The 20,100-nt window shown below is 40.6% G+C and overlaps 2 protein-coding genes and 1 pseudogene across 2 annotated transcripts in view; 2 read left to right on the forward strand and 1 right to left on the reverse strand.

Annotated features, from left to right (window-relative positions):
- The window catches only part of LOC101081454 (solute carrier family 41 member 3), an 837,990-nt gene that overhangs the window by 628,077 nt on the left and 189,813 nt on the right, over positions 1 to 20,100 (forward strand). The window lies entirely within an intron of this gene.
- LOC105259701 lies at positions 4,114 to 4,689 on the reverse strand (annotated as a pseudogene).
- The window catches only part of LOC101081959, a 47,370-nt gene continuing 43,070 nt past the window's right edge, over positions 15,801 to 20,100 (forward strand). Inside the window, exons 1-5 of the mRNA XM_045052602.1 lie at positions 15,801 to 15,876; positions 16,060 to 16,347; positions 17,628 to 17,736; positions 17,926 to 18,060; positions 19,093 to 19,224. Of these exons, the coding sequence (XP_044908537.1) occupies positions 15,801 to 15,876; positions 16,060 to 16,347; positions 17,628 to 17,736; positions 17,926 to 18,060; positions 19,093 to 19,224 (740 nt within the window). The remainder of the gene's footprint in view (positions 15,877 to 16,059; positions 16,348 to 17,627; positions 17,737 to 17,925; positions 18,061 to 19,092; positions 19,225 to 20,100) is intronic.

Raw genomic sequence — 20,100 nt, forward strand, 5'->3', positions numbered from 1 at the left:
GAAAGAAAGAGCAAGTGGGGGAGGGGCACAGAGAGAGAGAATCCCAAGTAGGCTCCGAGCTGTCAGAGCAGAGGTGGATACAGGGCTTGAACCCATTAACCATGAGAACATGACCTGAGCTTGAAGTCGAGTCAGATGCTTAACCGACTGAGCTACCCAGGCACCATGAAAAAGAACTTTTAAAACAAATGTATTATTCCTTCTGAATCTTGTTTCTTAATTGCATATTTATATAATTTGCCTTATTTTTTATTGCTTTTTAGTATTTTTTTTCAGTATCCATATTCAATTTTGTGATCTACTAGGACTTTGAGGCTTGATGAAGACTATAAGCATTCTTTAAATAAAAAATGATTAACTGGCATTCATACCCAATTTGTGAGCTAGTTAGCCACTTTACTCTTTTTCTTAAAGACAGCATTTATAAAACATGACCCTGTCCAAGCTGTATCCCATGATTGTAGTGTTATTGGTAGGGACAAGTCATTATTAGTTATTGAGGAGGTAATGTAAGGTAAGCTTCTGTTTCTATACATGTGGACAGTACTGCCTGGGAAATCATTGCACATTTGTGACCAGAGGAGTAAATATGTGAGAGCCTTGGTTTTTTAAATGTTGTCCGCCTATGCATAACTGTTTTACTGTCTAAAGAATGCTAGAGATAGAAGATGCAGAGGTTCTATTCAACTTCATACCTCCTCGGATATTTTGAATGTTATGACTACAGAATAACACATGACATTGTGAGTAGTAGAAAGACTACAATTATTGGCTTACACTCTAAAACACTTTAAAACTTGGTTCTTGTCAATCCATACTTTTAAACAGCTGTTTGAAAATCTTGCTAATTTTTGGTATATCTTTAAACAGCTGTTTGAAAATCTTGGTTATTTTGGGGGCACCTGGGTGGCTCAGTAGGTTAAGCATCTAACTCTTGATTTGGGCTCAGGTCATGATCTCACAGTCGTGAGACTGAGCCCCATGCTGTGCTCAGCTCTGACAGCCTGGAGCCTGCTTAGGATTCTCTCTATTCCTCCCTCTTCCCCTCTCTCAAAAGAAATACACATTAAAAAAGAAAAAAAAAATCTTGGTTATTTTCAAAGAGAAAGAATGAGCCCAACTCATGAGAAATGGTGGGGCAGATAGTAGGGTGTCCTGTAACATTTTCCAAATCTGCTTTCTTTTGTAGGATACAACATTTACTGAGAATGCTAATTTCAAACTTTGTGCTAGGGCAGTACTGTCCAATAAAATTGTAATGGGAAATGGAAATGTGAATCACATATGTAATTTAAAATTTTTTATAGCCAGACTACTACACTATATACACTATAAAATATTTCAATGTTGTATTTTAGCAAATATATAAAACTATTACTATGTCAACATCAAACCATTATAAAAATTAATGAGGTTTTTACCTATTTTTGTACTAGGACCTAAATACCTGCTTTATATTTTAAACTTACAGCACATCTCAGTTCAGAGTAGTGACACATTTCAAGGGCCCAATAACTATACATGACTGGTGGCTGTTAAATGACATGCAGAGAGTTCTAGGTTCTCAAACATGACCTGTTCATAATTTCTGATTATGCCAATAGATATGTGGAAGTTGAGAGACAAGAGTAAGGGATTGGGTTTGAATTCTAAATTCTAACAATATGCCAAAATCAAAAGGAGTGGTTGGTTAGTAGCTAAGAATGTAAAACCCATCATTGGTTACATATGAAATCAATAAATGATTTTTTTGTGTGTGAATATGACAGAGTGTAATGGTAGATAATAACTGACAAGTTTTTCAGTTTTGCAGGTAAATTCTAAGTTTGAAATATGAGTTATTCCTATTGATAGTGAAAGAAGCAAGCGGAACTCTTAATCACCCATGGTAGATGTGGGGTCAGAATGGTATGTAGATCTAAGGGAAATTAGTTAGAAGTAAGAAGTCTCAAAAATTAGCCAAAAAATATCCTTAGGAGTTTGGATCGCACCTTCATTTAATTATCTCCAGTTCCCAGGAGAAACTAGAGACAATTGGTCCACCTTTGAGAGCTTATTAAAAAGTAATTCAGATGAGTTAAATGAGTCAGTTATAATATTGCCTGAGGATTCCAGAAGAAAAATAAAATTAAAAAAAATGTTGATTTTTCCTATCTTTTAGTTGTAAACACCACTCAAAATCACCTAATCTTTGTAAAAATTCTACATATCACAATAAGACTGCCCAGAAAAAACAAGTATTTTGTTTGTTTGTTTTCCTGGTATATCTTATGTAAGTATTTTTTATGGCATTTCTTTGTCATCTTATGTTAGTGGTTCTGATTATTGTCCTCAGGTCTATGATCAGCAGCAGGAAAAAGTCAAACCTTAAAATAAGGTCTTCCCAAATGTAGAGTTAAGATGTTAAGAATTAACACACATGTATTTTCTCAAGGAGATAATCAGGTAACTTCTCTCTTTGGAAATATGATATAATGTTTCACGATGTAGACAGAGAGTACAATCTTATTTGTAGCAAGTAATCTGTGAGTATATTTTATTTTCTGTCCTACTAAATTACCTTTAACAGCCAGACGTTCTGGAAGAACAATTAGGTCTAATGAGTGATTCTTCAAAATTTTACCAAGAGAGAACACTGAATTTCTTTTCAGGGCTAAATAAAGCTTCAGTGTAACCAAGTATTTCCTAGGGTCACGAGATTTATGCAGTTACTTTTTAAATTAAGAATCTTATACCTAGAGGGGCACCTGGGTGGCTCAGTTGGTTAAGCATTGGACTTCAGCTCAGGTCATGATCTCGCGGTCAATGAGTTCAAGCCCCGTGTAGGGCTGTGTGCTGACAGCTCAGAGCTCGGAGCCTACTTTGGATTCTGTGTCTCCCCGTTTCCGCGCTCTCTCTCTCTCTCTCTCTCTCTCTCTCAAAAATAACTAAACATCAAAAAAATTTTTAGAAAAGATCTCATACGTAAAGAAGCACAAGAATTGTATACCATTCCTTTAACAATGTAGCTTCTTATATCTTTTGAATCTGTTTTAAATTCCATCAGTAGTAACCACCAATTGTTCAGCTCTTTTCCAGAAACTGTAGTCGATGTGTGAGGCTTTTTCTACATACGTGGCTTCTCTGGGCATAAACAAGTCTATTTGACATCTTCTTCAGAAGGTAATGTCTATCTGTAGCATATGAGCATTCTGTAAAAATAAATCTCACTGCAGTTTAATGAAATTGTTATACAATAATGTAAGTTTTCTGAACTATAATATGAAACATTAAAGGGGTTTTCTTTTTCTTCTTTCTTTTTATAGTGTACTAGAAATCTTATTTGGCCTGAGAAAATAGGACGACTAATATTTAGTAATCTTTTTAAAGTTAATCTCCTGTTAACATGTAACACCTTTCCTGGCCACTAGGGTCTTGGACTCTTCTCTAGTTACTTCCCTCCATAACACTGCCCAACTTCAAGGACAAATTTCTAGATCATTGGCTGCATCTCACTATCTTTTATAATTGTTTGGTTTCCAAAATCTTAAAACACTTTATCTGAAACCCTCTACCTTTCCAACCTTCAAATTCCTTCGGTGGCACTGCTACTGAGCGTAGCTGCCATCCCCCACCCCACCCCACCCTTACATCTCCACCTGTCTTCTCCATTCCCTATCTCCAGTGACCTAGAAATTGAGCTCCTTTAATGGGTCATTCTGTAGCAGGCTTTGTTTTCCTGTTTATGTGGCCTGGACACAGTCATTTCAATTGTGCTCGCTTAAGACTTTTTATTCGTTTGTTCCTCTTCACCTTTCACCACAGAAAACTTGCCATTGATAACAGGGATTGGTCCAAGAATTTTATGTGTCTCCTTGTCATCTCACATGCTTAGGACTTCTACAGAAACATGACATAGCTATACTGATCAGATCCTTTAGGGTTATGAGTGTAGAATCTTCTGCCTTAACTGCATTCTCTCTCTCTCTCTCTCTCTCTCTCTCTCTCTCTCTCTCTCTCCCTCTGTTTTGTTTTGTTTAGGTTTTTTTGTTTGTTGGTTTGTTTGGCTTTTTGGGTTTTTGGTTTTCCCAAGGCATTTCTTTGGGCAGACCTAGGGACAGGGAAGCTCTGTATCTAAAAGAAGATCTTGGGCCTCTTCATGGTAAAACATGGCTTCTATTGGCCATGCAAGACCTGGTGGGTCAGTGGGAACTTGATCATAGAGTCATGGAGTTGGTTGGCTGCTGGTAGGCACTTGCTGGCTGCAGTCTCCTCCACCTTTATAATCTGGATCGAGTGGGCCCAGGTGCAATGCCAGGTGTCCATGTCTCAGTAGCACTGGGTAACAGCACCTGCAGTGGTCAGGTCCAGTACTCTTGGTACATATTGTGAGTGCCACTGGGGAGTCATGGCACACACAGGTGCCAAAGTTCTTGACCCACATGGGGTATTTCTGAAACACCTGTCCATAGTAGACAATTTCCCTTGAAGATATACTCATCTTCTTCAGCTGAGAGACAAAGTACCAGAAGTGGAACTTGTTGACAGCATGATTATGTACAAAGATGTGCACGTGATAGAGGCGCAGAGTATGGCATTTGGGGTAGGCAGGCAGTGCTCTATCACCTTGTACTCTCCCAGTGTGCCTGAGGCCTTTGGGGCGCACTTTCCACTCTCACTGTGGCCCACAAAAGGAAGTGTTGGCTGCATACTTATTAATGTCTGATACCTTTTTCTTTCCTGTTGGCTCCAGGTCCCTTTTTTGTTGTGGCTGCCCCAGTGTTACCAAGCTACTATCCTTTAACTTCAACAGATGTCTTGGATTATTTCCTCAGTGAGAAAACAAGTCAACAGTCATGAAATTTCTTTGCTGCCCCTCTTTACCCTCTATCACAGATTCTTCATATTCAGTGATACTAGGATTTATCTCACTTTCTCCTCCAATTTCAGAGAATGAAATACCTTTTCCTTCTTAGGGTTAGTTTTCCAACAATTTTCTTGCTATCTCTCCTTTCTATGTACTTTAAGAACTTACTTCATCAGATTTCCCCTCTCTTTCTTGGATCTGCAAACACTTCTTTCCCACAGAGCCTTTCTTAAAGCAAACTAACTGTTTACTTCTCCCTGTCATACGTACATTTTCCTCAAGTTAAATTCCCATCTCTGTCTTATTCACATTCATGCTTTAAAAATGATTGATTTCCCCATCTCCTGCTCATCAATTTGCCCAGTGTGATCTGTCTTCTATTTTATCCATTTTTCTCAAATACTCTTTGGAGTATTGACTATTGTACTCTCTATTTGATCAATTAAGTTTTTGTTTTTTGTCTCACTTCATCATGGTCACAAAGTGACATTGTTGGATCTTCGTGTCTTGTCCGAGATAATTTATATTCAACAAGAGGACATTATACCCTTAACTGTGGGTGCCAGGCCAGCTCTAACAACACCCAGGCCTTGCTGTTAGACTCAGCCCATTTGTGGCTATTAAGGGGCTGATATTCTCCTTCTCAACAACGATGATGGTGATGTCAATAATAAATGATAAATGCATTTGGTGCTTATATGTTCATTCTGTTTCAAATTATTAATATATGTTAAATCCTTCAGTCCTCTCAATACTACTGGATAGGTACTATGATTTTCTCTGTTTTGAAGATGAGAAAATTAAGACCCCAGAAGGGGAAATAACTTGAGCGCAACAAAGCTGGTAATATTTAGAGCAGATAGGTCAGCTATTTCGTACACACCATTGCATAGCTTCCCAGTTGTATTTGTTTCAGGGCTTGGCCTCTTATTTTGCATTAGCTTTCCTTGTGATTGATTCTCACTGGCACAACTCATCGTGTTTTATCTTCCATTCATGCTGAATCTTTCTTGCCTCCTGCCTCAAGACATCTCTGTTGCCACTGACACCCACTTGGTATCTCTAGATGAGCAATGTAGGAAAGGCAGAAGAGTTCAAAGTTTTTAGAGCAAATTTTTAACTAATGTTGTTGAGAGGTGGTGAATATTCTCCCTTTTGTCTTATCCATGGGCTATCCTGAAATTCAACAGTTAGGATGGTCTCTTAGAAGACATTCCAGCAATCAAACCATCAAGTGTGCTTGACTTAAAATTGAATGTTTGCTCTCCGTATATCTATGTCTCACTCAAATTTCTCCTCACTTCTGCTTCCCTGGAATTGTATTCCCTAAGAAACTGGCAGTATATAAACTTTTATGCCAGGTTTCACTTTTTGGAGAACCCAAGCAATCTAAATCCAAACTGTGAAAACTCCACCTAGATGGTCTACAGTCTCTCTTTCCTTATCCAGTAGAGCATAGAGGTTGACAACACTGGCTTCAGAAGATAAATATCAATTGGAGTTTGGAGTTGCCACAAATAAGCAATGGGACCTTGAGTGAGGTATTTAATCTCTCTTTCCCTTTCTTAAAAATTAGAGATAACTACTTACTTTAAATAGCTCTACCTCCCTAACAAGGGTTATGACACATTTAATAGTTTGCTATGACTAACATACTCCTTGACATGTAACATGTAAGTATTATTTTTATTATCATTAATATCTTTCAAAACTGTCTTTCACCTTTGTCTTGATATATATTCATGTTAACACCATCTAACCTACCACCCAAACAAAACAAATTGTAAGGAAAGCATTGACTCTTCCATCCGCTTCTTCCATCTGTTTCAACCTCACAAACTTTCATCATATAATTGCTTCATAAATTAACGTTTGTTTTACCTCTCAAAAACCCTCTCACATCCATTCTATATTAACCTTGCTATCTTCATTTTGACAGGCATTTCCAGAATCTCACCAAAATTTGCAAGAATAGTGTACTATGTTAAATGATTTTCCTTGCCTACTCTCCTTAATGCATCACATTTATTCCTTTACTTTCCTTAGTCTTTTAAAACACAGCCCAATTTCATCACTAATAATACTGCATTGTAATTGGTTACTTATTTCTCTGTGGCTCTCAACCTTGGTACTGTTGACATTTGGGGATATATAATTATTCATCACTGGGGTGTTGTTCTTTGTATTGTAGGCTGTTTCACAGTATCTCTGGTCTCTATTCACTAGATGACAGTAGTGCCCCCTCCCCAGTTATGACAAAAAAAAAAAAAATGTCTCCAGACTTTGTCATATGTCCCCTGAGGAGAAAACCATCCTGGTTTCGACCACTGCTGTAGAAAGTGAGTCATTTACAGACAGGGGTTATATTTTATTGACATAAGTCCCTAACACCAAGCACCAAGTTGGAAAAATGATAAATGTTTAATAAATATTTTATTAAATGAATGAACCAGTTCTCTCTTTCAAGTATTTTTCTTCTTCTTTTTTAAATCTCAGGGACCACCTTTTATCTGTGCTTCTGTAGCTTTTAGCATTTTTCTGTACATATGTCTGTTTCCCCAATTACATTGTATGATTTTCTTACATCCTTAACCCCCACAGAATGAATGGAATATAGTGGGTTCTCAATAAATACATATTCAATTATATTTAGTTAGTAAATTAACATCTATATTCTGTGGATATGTTCATACCACATGATTCTCTCATTGAAGGTCCTATATGATAATAATTGTATGTTCTCACATCATGCACTTTCCCTTTGTGACACTTATACCAGCTATAATTAACTGATCATGTATTTAATTGCTTAGTATCTATCTCTGTAGGGTATTTGAGACAGAAATCGTGGTTACCTCATTTTTCCCCCTCTCCTCTGGCTAACCCAGAACTTTATTCACAGTACATACTCAGGAAATTATAAGTCTTTGTCAAATGAATGAAGGAAATAAATTAATGCTTCTGCTAGATGACATGGACAATATGTACTTGGAGAATTTGATGCAATATATGTATCATGGTTTATGGATGTATGTGATGAAGCATCTTTGAACCTATATTAGGAAGCTTTAAAAAGTGTCATCTTTGTCAAATTAGGGGAAAAGTAATTTGCCCCTCTAAATCACTTCACAAAAGGGAGAACTTGACGCTGTCATAAGTCAATACAGATGTTTGATATCCCAGACTTGTAATCTCCTCTTGCTCAGCATGTTCATTTTTTTCCGGTCCTAATGAGTAGCTCATGGATCTTAATTGACATATTGACCTTGAAAACTCTAGACAATGATCTCTCGTGCCAGCTTCATTATCTGTGGCTTTATTAGCCAAGGAAATTTGACAATAAAACATGAAACAATCACAATCTACACAAAGACACTATAAATCATACTTCTATCAAGTAAAAATAACCAATCTAGTCCCTAACATTGTATCACACAAATACAATTTTGTCTTATATTCCAAATATAAAATAAGTAGTTTTGTTCTGCTATTGTCTGAAACTACTTATTAACCCATATTTAAAAAATCTCAACAATGAATGTTTGATAAGAATTTCATAGAGCAGAATATTGTTTCAAGACTCTAAATTTAGTGTCTTTTGAGGAATCTTCTTGCATCAGAGGAAACCAGCATGCTATCTTACAGAATATTAAAACCAAGAGACAAAAAAACCTCTTTTCATACATATTGCTGTGTGTTTTCTTTCCTCACCATGGTCTCCTGTTGTTCCCAGTAGGGATACCAATTCTAGGATATGCAGTAGACACCTGTACTATAGAAGCTAAAGCTTGAAGTTGTTCGGGAGAAGCTAAGTTAGGGCTTTTCATTTGACAAGAAATTGTAAGCAAAAAATCATAGTAAACAGCCTGCAATAAATGGCCTGTAATAGAAGTACAAATTTTTAAAAAAAATTATTGACTTAGAATTTTCTGATGGAAATACTATGCCAAAATAAATTTGAAAGTGATCCTAACCACAAGCAGTCATGTTAGGCACCTGTTGACTCTTCTATATCATGCATAGCTTAATGAAAAAGACCATTGTTTCTCACAAAAGTGTGTAACTGTGTTCCCAATGGGGAGTAAAAATTACGAAAGTATGAAATTGTCATTTCAACTTAAAAACTACTGATATTTAGGTGATGTTTTATTTTAGCTGAGCACATCTCTATTATACATGTTTTCATTCCTTTTTAATGTCTGGAAAATACACAGGTCTTTCTCCAGGACATAAAATGAGTTATTATGTTGTTATATTAATTGCCTGTACAATCATATCCAAATTCCCAAGATAATAATGGTCAGTCCTCTATCTCCCTTTCAAACCTCACTCCCATTTGCCCCTTTGTTCCTGTTCTTGTAACTGTACACAATGTGGAAAGCATCCACAGTGTCTAAACAGGTAGTATTCTGGTTGTATTACTCCCTGTGCTTGGAATGAAGACCCCACTATTTATCCCCGGAATACTCAACCTTGCTTTTCAAATCTCAGTTCAAGCCAACACTGCCTGCTCTCTGAAGCCATCATTGAGTCTTCCAGGCAGGCTTTGCCGTTTCTTTCTCCATATACCCAACCGCTTCTATCAACTCTATTTTTCCTTCCACTCTCTTCACTCTGGAACAAATTATCAGAGCTATTAGTGCTAAAATCAGTGGACTCAGTAGTGTCACTTGCCTGTGCACTGATCAGACCATATTTAGAAAGTATATTTAATTCTTGGCTATTGTAGAGCAACATTGATGAATCAGAACATGGTCAGAGAAGAAAAGATCTTAAAGCCATTATATCGTGAGCTGCTACTTATGCAGTTATAAATTGGGAATAATGATATCTGGTACTGTTGTAAAATTGAACTAAAATAACACATCAAAATTCTGTTAACTTGAAAAGTAAATTTTGAGAAACATGTTCCATGCCCATTTGCCAATTTTACACTCCCTGTATTGGTTGCTCACCATCTTGAGAGAGTAGACTCCCCTGTGGGCATTTGTTTCCTCTGTTTACAAATGAACTTGCAACGAAATTACTACTTTTTATTTATGTTTTTATTTTTATCTCCTTGATCGAATGTAAGCTTCTTCATGGCACAAATTGGTGAAATTATTTTCATATCCTTTAATACCAGCACATTAATACTAAACACACAGTACAGTCTTCAAAAGGATATGAAGAATCTGAAATGAGTTTCCACCAAAGGAAAACATTGTTGTTTTCTTTAAAATAGCTAATGGGCCATCATGTAGAAGACTGGTAACTTCATCACCTCCGAACGGTAGCACAAGGAAGAGTGTGGGTAGCTAATTGCACATCAGTATTGGGAGAATACTGAAAACTTCTAAAAAAGAAACAAATGATTTGTTATCCCATTATCCAAATAGTCTCTCCTAGTTGAAATATATGAAACCAGTTCATACAAATGATTAGAATATAGAAAGAATTAAAAAGGTATATACTAGAAATAAAAGCCTAACCTTATATTTCTAGAAACCACCCTTTACAGTGCTCTTCAAAGGGGCGCCTGGGTGGCGCAGTCGGTTAAGCGTCCGACTTCAGCCTGGTCACGATCTCGTGGTCCGTGAGTTCGAGCCCCGCCTCGGGCTCTGGGCTGATGGCTCGGAGCCCGGAGCCTGTTTCCGATTCTGTGTCTCCCTCTCTCTCTGCCCCTCCCCTGTTCATGCTCTGTCTCTCTCTGTCCCAAAAATAAATAAACGTTGAAAAAAAAATTTTTAAAAAAAAGGTATTATGCGTGTACATATATGCCTATAAGTACATCCGTAAAGTATTTTACACTGAAGGCATTCTCCCTATTCCCATTTATGTGAGTTAGTTGGTGTCTTCCTTTCTCCTTCTCTCTCCTCCCTCTCTTTCTCTTTCTCTTTCTCTGTGTTTGTGTGTGTAACTCCACTTCTTTATTGTCGGTATTATTGAACTTATCAAGAAAAACAGTGTTGTCATGAGCAGTCGTGTACATGGATACTTTGAAATATATCGGGAACTTTCTCTAAAGATTTAATGTTAAAAAGGAAACCAAAGAAATAGACTTTCCTGTGAGGTAACGATGTCTTCATGAGTGTAAACTTTTAGAGGCTTTCCTTTTTTAAAATTGTTTAATGTTTATTTATTTTTGAGAGAGAGAGATTGACAGAGTGTCAGCAGGGGAGGGGCAGAGAGAGAGACACACACAGAATATGAAGCAGACTCTAGGTTCCGAGCTCTCAACAAAGAGCCCAGCTTGGGGCTCAAATTCATGAACCAGGAGGACAGGACTTGAGAGGAATTCGGATGCTCAACCAATGGGCCACCCAGGTGCCCCCAGAGGCTTTTCTTTAAAATATTACTGCTTTGGAAATGAAGCTAAACTAAAATGGTTCCTAACAGCTGTTCATAATTCTAATATAATAACGAAATTTTGGTTGCTATTCACATCAAATAATGCTTCTCAACATTAGCTGTAAATTATAATCATCTGGAGAAATTTAAAAACAATAACAATGCGCAGGTTCCAGTCCTGATGAATTAAATCAAAGTCTGTAGGGATGGGACTCAGGCTGTAGGTTTCTAGGTTCTTCTAATGTGCATTTACTATTGAGAATTTGTGATGTAAAAGTCAAGTCATTAACATCGTTTATCAATAAGTTTGAAAACAAGAATGGCAGCAATAAAGGTACAAGAACTTTACGGAATTTATTTTCTTCTCTACTAGCAAAATGGGGGGAGCATGATAGTAATGTAAAGAACAGAAACACACTGGAGAGAACCTCAGACACTGCCAGTACAGGACTTTGGTAAATGTTAGTCATTTTCTCTGAGCAGATGCTCCTTTTTTTCAACTCTTTGAATGCTGGTTCCTTATACAGAGGAGGAAAGGGTCCATATCTGTCTGCACTCTTTCCCATTGTTATTCATGGGTCCAAGGAAGCTGAGATGGGCATCTGAGCTTCTTTAATCAGTGGTTCTCTACAAGAAGGTTAGGAATCATCTCTCTGTATCAGAACTGATATGTAGCAACGTCCATCAGAAGAGATGAGTAGGCTTCTGTCAAGGTAGATGCGGCAGGGTAGATAGAATGAAACCTGAAGCTAGGTTAAGTAATTGGGTTCTTGTTCAATAAATTGCTTGTTTGTGCTGTGTAATGAAAGATCTTTGGTGCAGTGGATGTCTGAATCCAAATACTCTTCAGATTTTCTGATGGAAAAAGAGAGAAGGGTGAAAGGGATTTAATTTAGAACTATTGAAAACCTTTAAAGAGATTAGAAAAAATTGGCAAATGCACTTTCTTTTTTAAAATCAGGATTCTTTGTTACTTGTCAGCGCTGGTTATTTATTTTTTCAATTGACAATAAAACTTATTTGTTGGTTTTGTTTTTGTTGCTTTTAGTTTTTCTCCCATCAATTTGCCATCATTAAGTGACCTTTAAGATTCAGATTATGAAGAAGATAATGGAGAAATTATTTTCTCCCAGCCCATGTACCCTAAACCTGAATTTAGGAAGTACTAACTTTCAGGATTTCATTGGAATGTCACATCAGAATTGTAGGCACTGCATCGGTGCATAGACTAGACCTCATGTCTTGATTCAAGTGATATTTTTCCCCCCATAAAGTCAGACCTCACTCATGTGCCTAAGCTTCTATTTAAAAAAAAATTCTTCAAAGAATACACTTTAAAAATATATCTCATTAAAAAATTCATGTGAACAATCAGAGCAGTCTGGATATGTAATAGTGGGTAGAATTTGGTGAAATATATTAATCTCAACAATAAAACCATTCATGCATTGGGCTTGTTAAAGCATTGTCCCAGATAATTTTAATAAGTAATTATTTGAATGGATTTACTTTCTAAGGGATAAAAAAAAATGTGTCCAAGAAATGAGAAATAAAATGGTCTCTTTCCTTTCATTCCACTCGTTTAACACTTGAAAAAATAAAAGGCTTTATTTGAGGAAAAATTTAGGGATACACAACTAGAAGAGGAAAGGGATTCACAACTCAGAAGGAAAAAAAATGTTGACTGGATAAGATCTGTATTGAAATTCCCTTCAATATATGGTACATTCACAGTGTTTTGATACTTGGGACAAATCCCAGGCATCGCATCCCCTCAGACGGTTTGTTTCACATCTCTGTGTCATACTCTCTAACCCTCCCTTCACTAGGTGATCTACGTATTCATACTTCATCTATTCTTGTTCTTTCCTCAGTTTTCCCTCTCCTTCTTTCTCTTCTCTGGAGGAACATGTGTCTAATCTCCAGGATCATATTGGGAGTCAGAATTCTAACAAATAAGTGCTTATTGAAAGTAGCTTCTCTTTAGGGTTGCCTAGCATGCCACATGAAACAGCAGAACTAGGAAGTAAGAACACTGAGTTGAAGCAAAAGTTCAGCTGAAAAATTTGCTAAGTCTTGGCAGCTTCTAAGCCCTGTAGAGATCCATTTTCTTTTAGCAGAGGGTCAAAGGCAGAACAGGTGATCCAGAGCTGCACTGAAGATGGGAGTGTCTCCTGATGAAACATATCACTCTCAGACTCTGGGAGGCTGTCATGTGAGAGGCTGAATTAGAAATACTTTCAAAGAGACAACTGTCTTCTAGAGAGTAACCCTCCTTTTAAAAAAATTCAGGAGTTGGACTTCCCATTTATCTTTAAATGAGGAAGGAGACCTTCTCCATTTTCCCTAACTCTTGACTTCATTTTAGAACTGACAAGTTTAAACAAGATGAGAATCAGATTGCTTCTGCTTATCTCATGCTTTCAGCTCTAGCCGACAATGTAATTAATGTTGCTGTAGGAAAAACAAAAAGCGTTCTTGAGGAGAACTTTTTCCTCTCTGCTTTTTGCAGGCATCATTCTTGAGAGAGTAGGTTGTCTTTTTGACATACTACTGAGGGAGGTATAACACACAGATGTCCTTGATGATTTTTTGCATGTCTGTTGATTTGTAAGTTAAGCCCAGACTACTTTTGTCTTCTTATCTTTTTATGGTGCACAGAAGTTATTAATTACCATACTGTTAAAAAAAAGTAGCATCCAAAACAAAAAATTATCCATACATATGCACATAGTTTCTTTTGCTGGCCTTCCCTACAACATATGATTTTCCTTAGCATGTTGGTGTTTTCATCCTTTTCTGGGGAAATTTGCTATAGAAAAGTACTAGAGTTATACTGATAGCTATCGGGTGTCTTTTATAACTAGTTCCCTCAGTTCAAGGTTACATTTTCTTACCTACACTGTCAAAATTGTTTTTCAACATCATTCCTACAAATTCCAGTAGACTTCCCATCTTCTCTTGCAAGTCAGGTTTTCTCCTCAGAATCCTTCAATTTCTCTCTCTTAGTTACCAAATCAATTGTGAACGCTTTATTCTGGCACTCAGTTGTCTATAGCTAGACCCATATTTGAGTACCTATCCTGACAGTTTTATGTGCTTCAATTTCTGGTCTCTAATTAAATTATATACATGAGAATACTCAGAACTTACCCATAATATTTAGTCCGCATGGACTGCTTTTATAATCCATCTTTCTACTGTGATTCTACTCACTTATCAAGACCAAGTTTAAATGCCATTTCATCCATAACTTTTTTCTCTTCATTTATACTTTTTTTCTCAGCACCCTTGCCCACCATCTACTACCACCATGGGGACATACCATAATTAATGGCTATTTTTTTTATGTTTGTTCCTATGCTATTGTAAATGCACAATACCTTGTGATATATGTATTCATATGTGTATCTGTCTGCCTTATAAGAACCTCAATATAGGAATATACCTATATCTATACAGTAGCGTATAGAAATATACACTACTTAACTCTGTTGGTATGTGAAATGGTTTACCTACTTGTTATAGAGAATATATACAGTTTTTTCTTACATTTATTTTTTAAAGGACAGACTATATTATTATGAAAAAAATGTGTTAAGAATTCGTGGATCTTTTCTGTAGATAAACTTACATTCTGTCAAGAGAAGTCAACGCCTATTTTCAAAGGCAGAAAATTTTCTTTTTTTCTTGGTAGCAATAATGGGAAACACTTTAACCTCCTGTTTTTTAGTCCAAAGTGGAATGGTGTTATTTATCATGCATTGATTTGTTGTCTCTGAACTGACAAAATAGGTGGTTTGGCTATTTACAGTCAGTGTAAGATGGTATATATGTTCAAGGATGCAGGTGAGTACCATTAGAATAAGTCCTTTGGGACGGCTAGCTATGTAGCAAAAGGAATATATCATACAAGTAATTAAGGATGCAAAAGAAGAATAGTATAGAAAGATATGATGGCTTTAAACATAAGTTGTCTTCTAATGAAGCTGATGCCAATCCAACCATTCTTTAGAGAAATCTATGTAGGATAAAGTTCTAAAATTTTCATTTTGTGATCATAATTGTATTTTGAAATGATTTCTATTTATAATGGGAGTCAATATTTGATCTGGTGGATCCTCAGTATCATCCTCAGTATGATAGGATTGTTTAAGCATTTGTAAATTGGGAAAACTGAGGAATATAACAGACATGAATCCCTCACTTTCATTTTCAGTTTTTATGAAATAAAACACATATTTATGCATTATATTTATACTTAATATTATATTCAATGTTTACTATAAAGTTATTGTAAGTAAATTTTTTTCCTGTTATAATTAAGGGGATATGTAGTTGATAACTTATGTAGAGTATTCAGTGAAAATACTTAACAAAATGGTCTTAGTGCATATATTCTGCATACAATTAAAAACTTCTGTTTGTATGAAATGAGAATATCCCAGGATTCATATCAGATGGCTGTAAACTACCTACTTAATGTTATGTGATTTTTCCATAAGAAGCTTATTTGGTGTTTCTTTCTTTACAGAAATATCTTTATTTTAATATATTTTATTATAATAAAATTTATATGCTAACACTTAATAATAATATTCCTAATAAATTACTCACACCGCCAATGCCACCTCGCCACCACCGCCGCTATGACTCTCTAGCGTGTAGTTCTGAACTCTGTTTCTTGGTAAAACTGCGAGGTAGGAATTGTTTGTTGGCTTTGAAACCAGGGGCGGATCAAGATGAGTGCTTGACACTTTGGTAATGATGTCATTTAGGAAAAGGCATCGGGTTTCTTTCTTAGTTTCTATTCAATTTGGAAGGCTTAGCTCTATCACTGTCATTTTCTGGTGACATGACTGAGCGTGTTTGCTGAGCCTCAGAGGCTGTGCCACATGAAAGGGTACTGGGGCGGGCGGCCCTCAATCCTCCACCTTCCTTGTCGGGCGCTGGTTTGCTCTGCTGCCCAGTGACAGTCCTGGATGTGAGCAGTGTCCCCCCTCTGCTTTGTCCTCAAGACTGCTACATCAAGGCCTGCAGAGGGTGGGGACTTGAGGGCCACAGGCCCAGCCCTGGGGACCTTGGCCGTGGGGCCAGTGCTGGGGTTCAGTCAGGGTCTGGCTGGCTTCAGCTGTCCTTATGCGTCCTCATGGCCAGCGCACCTGTGACAGGTGTGTGCTGTCTGTAATTTGGTTGGGGTGATGATATATGGAAATGTCCAATAGCTTGCTTTTAACGTAAGCTGTTCAGCAAGATTTTCCTATCTTACGGAAAGCCTTTTTGCTGATGCTATTAGAGTAATCGCCGATAGACCAAGTTTTGAATTCTGTGGCAAAATCCCAGAGAGAGGACGTGAACGTGCTCAGGTCTCTGCTCATCCCTCAGCTTTTACTTAAAAGGACCTGGCTGTCACTTCTTGTTTCTATTTACACCTGATTTCTCCCAAAGCGGGGGAGTTGGAGATGGAGAGAGGGAGCTGCGGTGTTCTTAGAACGCGCACCTGTTGGGGCAGCTGGGAGGCTCCGTCGGTTAAGCGTCCAATTCTTGGTTTCGGCTTAGGTCATGATCTCATGGTTCGTGAGTGCAGGCCCCACGTCAGGCTCTGTGATGACAGCGTGGAACCTGCTTGGGATTCTGTCTCTCTCCTGCTCACACACACATTCTCTTTCTCAGAATAAAACAACAGAAACAGAAAGCAAGCATGTGTCGTGCTCAAGAGGAAGCTCTAGGTTTGGCAGGCTTCTCACTGTAAGGTCTGAAACTTTCCTCAAAGAGTCGTTAAAAACCATTTGTGAAGCTGAAGAGCCTGGTTTAGTTGCTTGCCACTCAGTTTTAGCCTCTTGACAGGAATCCGGTTTTCGCTGGCATCTTAGTGGTTCAAATTCGACAGATTCTATTTTTTTCCCTTTCAGGCAGATTTCAAACTGATGTGTGATAACGCGATGACCTACAACAGACCAGACACCATGTACTACAGGTAGACCAAGAAGATCCTTCACGCAGGCTTTAAGATGAGCAAGGTAAGAAACCCACGGCAGCAGGGAGCCACAGAGACGTGAGTTCCCCTCTGTCTCGATGCCTACACAGAGCCCCACCCCCACTGACTGACATGCTTCCACCAGTCCATCACTGGCAGTGGTGCGGAGCTTCTGCTCTAGGGTACACATCCCAGGCCACCCTCCCCTCCAGGTGCTCTCTCTCTCTCTCTCTCTCTGCTCCTGCGCCAGCTGGAACGTCTCCTTTAGGGTTGGTGGAAAGTGCTGGATCTGTTGATCTAAGTGTAGGTGTCTGATGGATTGCAGCCAGACTGTGATTTGTTTTACGTGGCTGCCTCACTGAGTCCGGACAGGACGTCTTGGCCATCCAGAGTGGCTTCCCAGATCTGTCCCACGAGCCAGGTTGCATGTGTCACGCATCTAGGACCAGTGCCTTGTACCTGATCGGCCTGTAGGTGAGGTGAGGGCCACTGTGCCCTCTGGCCCGTCCCCCTCTGCCAGCCCCGAGTGCTCCCAGCCAGTCGGCCGCGCCTGTGGTGCTGAGTCCCACCTACACCTGCCGCGGTAGCGCCATGGGAGCCCGCTGTTAGGCCAGGCGAGGCTGCGGCTGTCCACATCCAACCCATCACCATGGCGCCTCGGCTGTGAGGCAGAGGTAAAGGCCTGCTGCTCTGTCCTTTCTGATTCTAGGAGCGGCTGTTAGCTCTGAAGCACAGCATGTCATTTATGCAGGACATGGATTTTTCTCAGCAGGCAGATCTTCTGGGCAACGAAGACACAGCTTTTGAGGAGCTCGTTCCTGAAGCAGCACCTGTACAAGTTGAAACTGCCAAGGAATCCAAAAGAAGTAGAGAAGTTATCAGGTGTCGGGAAACGCACCTCAGGAATGTGAGTGAGGGTGAGCCTGTGCTGGTGCCCGTGTCTGCGGAGAAGCTTGTGGACCCCCCACCCCCCCACCCCACCTGCTGGAAGGAGCCTGGTCCCCAGAGGCTGTGTGTGAGCTCTGGTCTCAGGTGTTTCCAGGCAGCTGGCCGGCAACCTGGACCAGCCGGGCCTTGTCACGCTAACGGACCTGGGGGCACAAGGGTTGGACCGCCACTGCCAGCCATACGCAGGCTCTGTTCCAGGTGTGACACTACTGTTCCCATATGTGTGTTGCAGTGATTGTTGGCCCTTCACTCTGAAGAAGTTCCCTCCTATGCAGGACACTTGTTGGTGGCCTGGCTTGGCTGTCCCTGAGCGGGGGACATAGCTGTGCTGTGTTAGGCAAGTGACACGCTTTGGGGGGGCTTCATTCTCATCATACCTGACCCCCCAACTCCTGCAGCCATCCACCCTGGGCCAGGGTGGGGGGGTGCTTCTTGCAGGCTTGGGATCCGCAGGCAGAATTTGCTCCCACAGCTCCTTGGATGGAATCTGTCCATATGCTTCTGGAACCTTCCACAGGAGAGACCACATCCGTTGGGTGCTGCACCCAGCGACCCTTGGCTGTTCAAATAAAGCTCTTCTCTGTGGGGTCTGAGGCCACCTGCCGAAGCCTCGGGATGCCCCTTTTGCCTCATGACCTGTGCTCCCAGCTCACCCTTGTTTCTGGTGTCTCCACGCTCCATGGAGCTTTGCCTCTTTTTCCAACGGTGCCTCGAATGACATTGCGAGTAGTGAGGTTGCCGTCAGGTTGCTCTTAGATCGACTCAGGTGTGCAGCTGAGACACGAGACACCTCCAGCGGCCGTTTGGGTCTCCCTTGCTCTTCGTGGAGGCCTCGCGTATTGCTGCAGTTACAGCCATGAGGACAGGGTCAAGGAGTACTTTGTGCCCCTGCTCCCAGCCCATGGTGACCTTGGGGAGTGGTAGGGACTGACTGTGGTGAGGTGGGAGCAGCACGTGCCCCGGTGACGTGTGTGGTGTTCTTGCCTCGCAGCTGCACGTTTGAGCTGGAAGGAAATGCCTGCAGCCTGACTGACAGCACGGCAGAGGAGCACGTGCTGGCCTTGGTGGAGCACGCAGCTGACGAGGCTCAGGACAGGATCAGCCGGCTCTCACAGGGGGCAAGGTAGCGTCAGGGGTGTCTGGGCAGAGCTCGTGTCCCGCAGGCTCTCTTTGGGTCCTGTCACCAGCTCCATCTCTGGGGTGCCTCGCGAGCAGGACCCTCCCAGAAGTGGTGTGTGTTACGGGGTCGCTGCAGGCAGGCTCGCCCCGTAGTGGGGATGTTGCCCACCGGCGGATGGACGCCAGGCCTGCCAGTCATCTGCGCTGCAGCCTCCCTCTTCTCCTGGTTGCTTGTGTCTCTGTATGCCTCTGCAGGACCTACACGAGGCACAGGCAGAGCGCAGGGGCTCCTGGCTGTCCTCCAACCTCAGCTCCCTGTCCAACACCTCCCCCTCCAGTAGGGACCAGCACCACCTGGGTAAGGTGGCCCCGGGACTTTGTGGGCTGCTCCCTCTGCAGGGTGCCCCTGCCCCTGGGGCGCTGAGACCGCCCTCTAGTCGGGCAGCTGCACGGGGCTGAAGCGTGTGAGTGGAAGTCACTTGGGGTTAGGAATCGTGGGGAGTGGCCGTGAGACATGGCCGGCCCTGCGTCATGAGGAGCCCCAGCTGGCTACACCCCAGGGACCTTGGAAGGGGCAGAACGAGCCTCAGACGCTGAGTTCAACTCGGGGAACGTTTGTTTCTTTCTGCCATTCCCGTTTTTAGTCCTAACACAGAGTGCCAACGAGTGTGTCGATCCTCCGGGGCCCTGAGGCTTCCAGGTGGCAGGTGGCCTGGGGCCTTCTGTGTTTACTGAGACAGAGCGGGCAGGTGTGTGGGCCCCACCGGGATTTCAGTCCCACCAGGAAGGGAACCAAACGCTTCCTGGCTCCTTGAATTTACTCCCTTACTTCCCCATGATGCTGCTGTTGTAGTTCCCAGATAGAAGGTCGGGCTCGCGA

The sequence above is a fragment of the Felis catus genome, chromosome A2 (assembly GCF_018350175.1).
Source record: "Felis catus isolate Fca126 chromosome A2, F.catus_Fca126_mat1.0, whole genome shotgun sequence".
In the NCBI taxonomy this organism is placed as follows: domain Eukaryota; kingdom Metazoa; phylum Chordata; class Mammalia; order Carnivora; family Felidae; genus Felis; species Felis catus.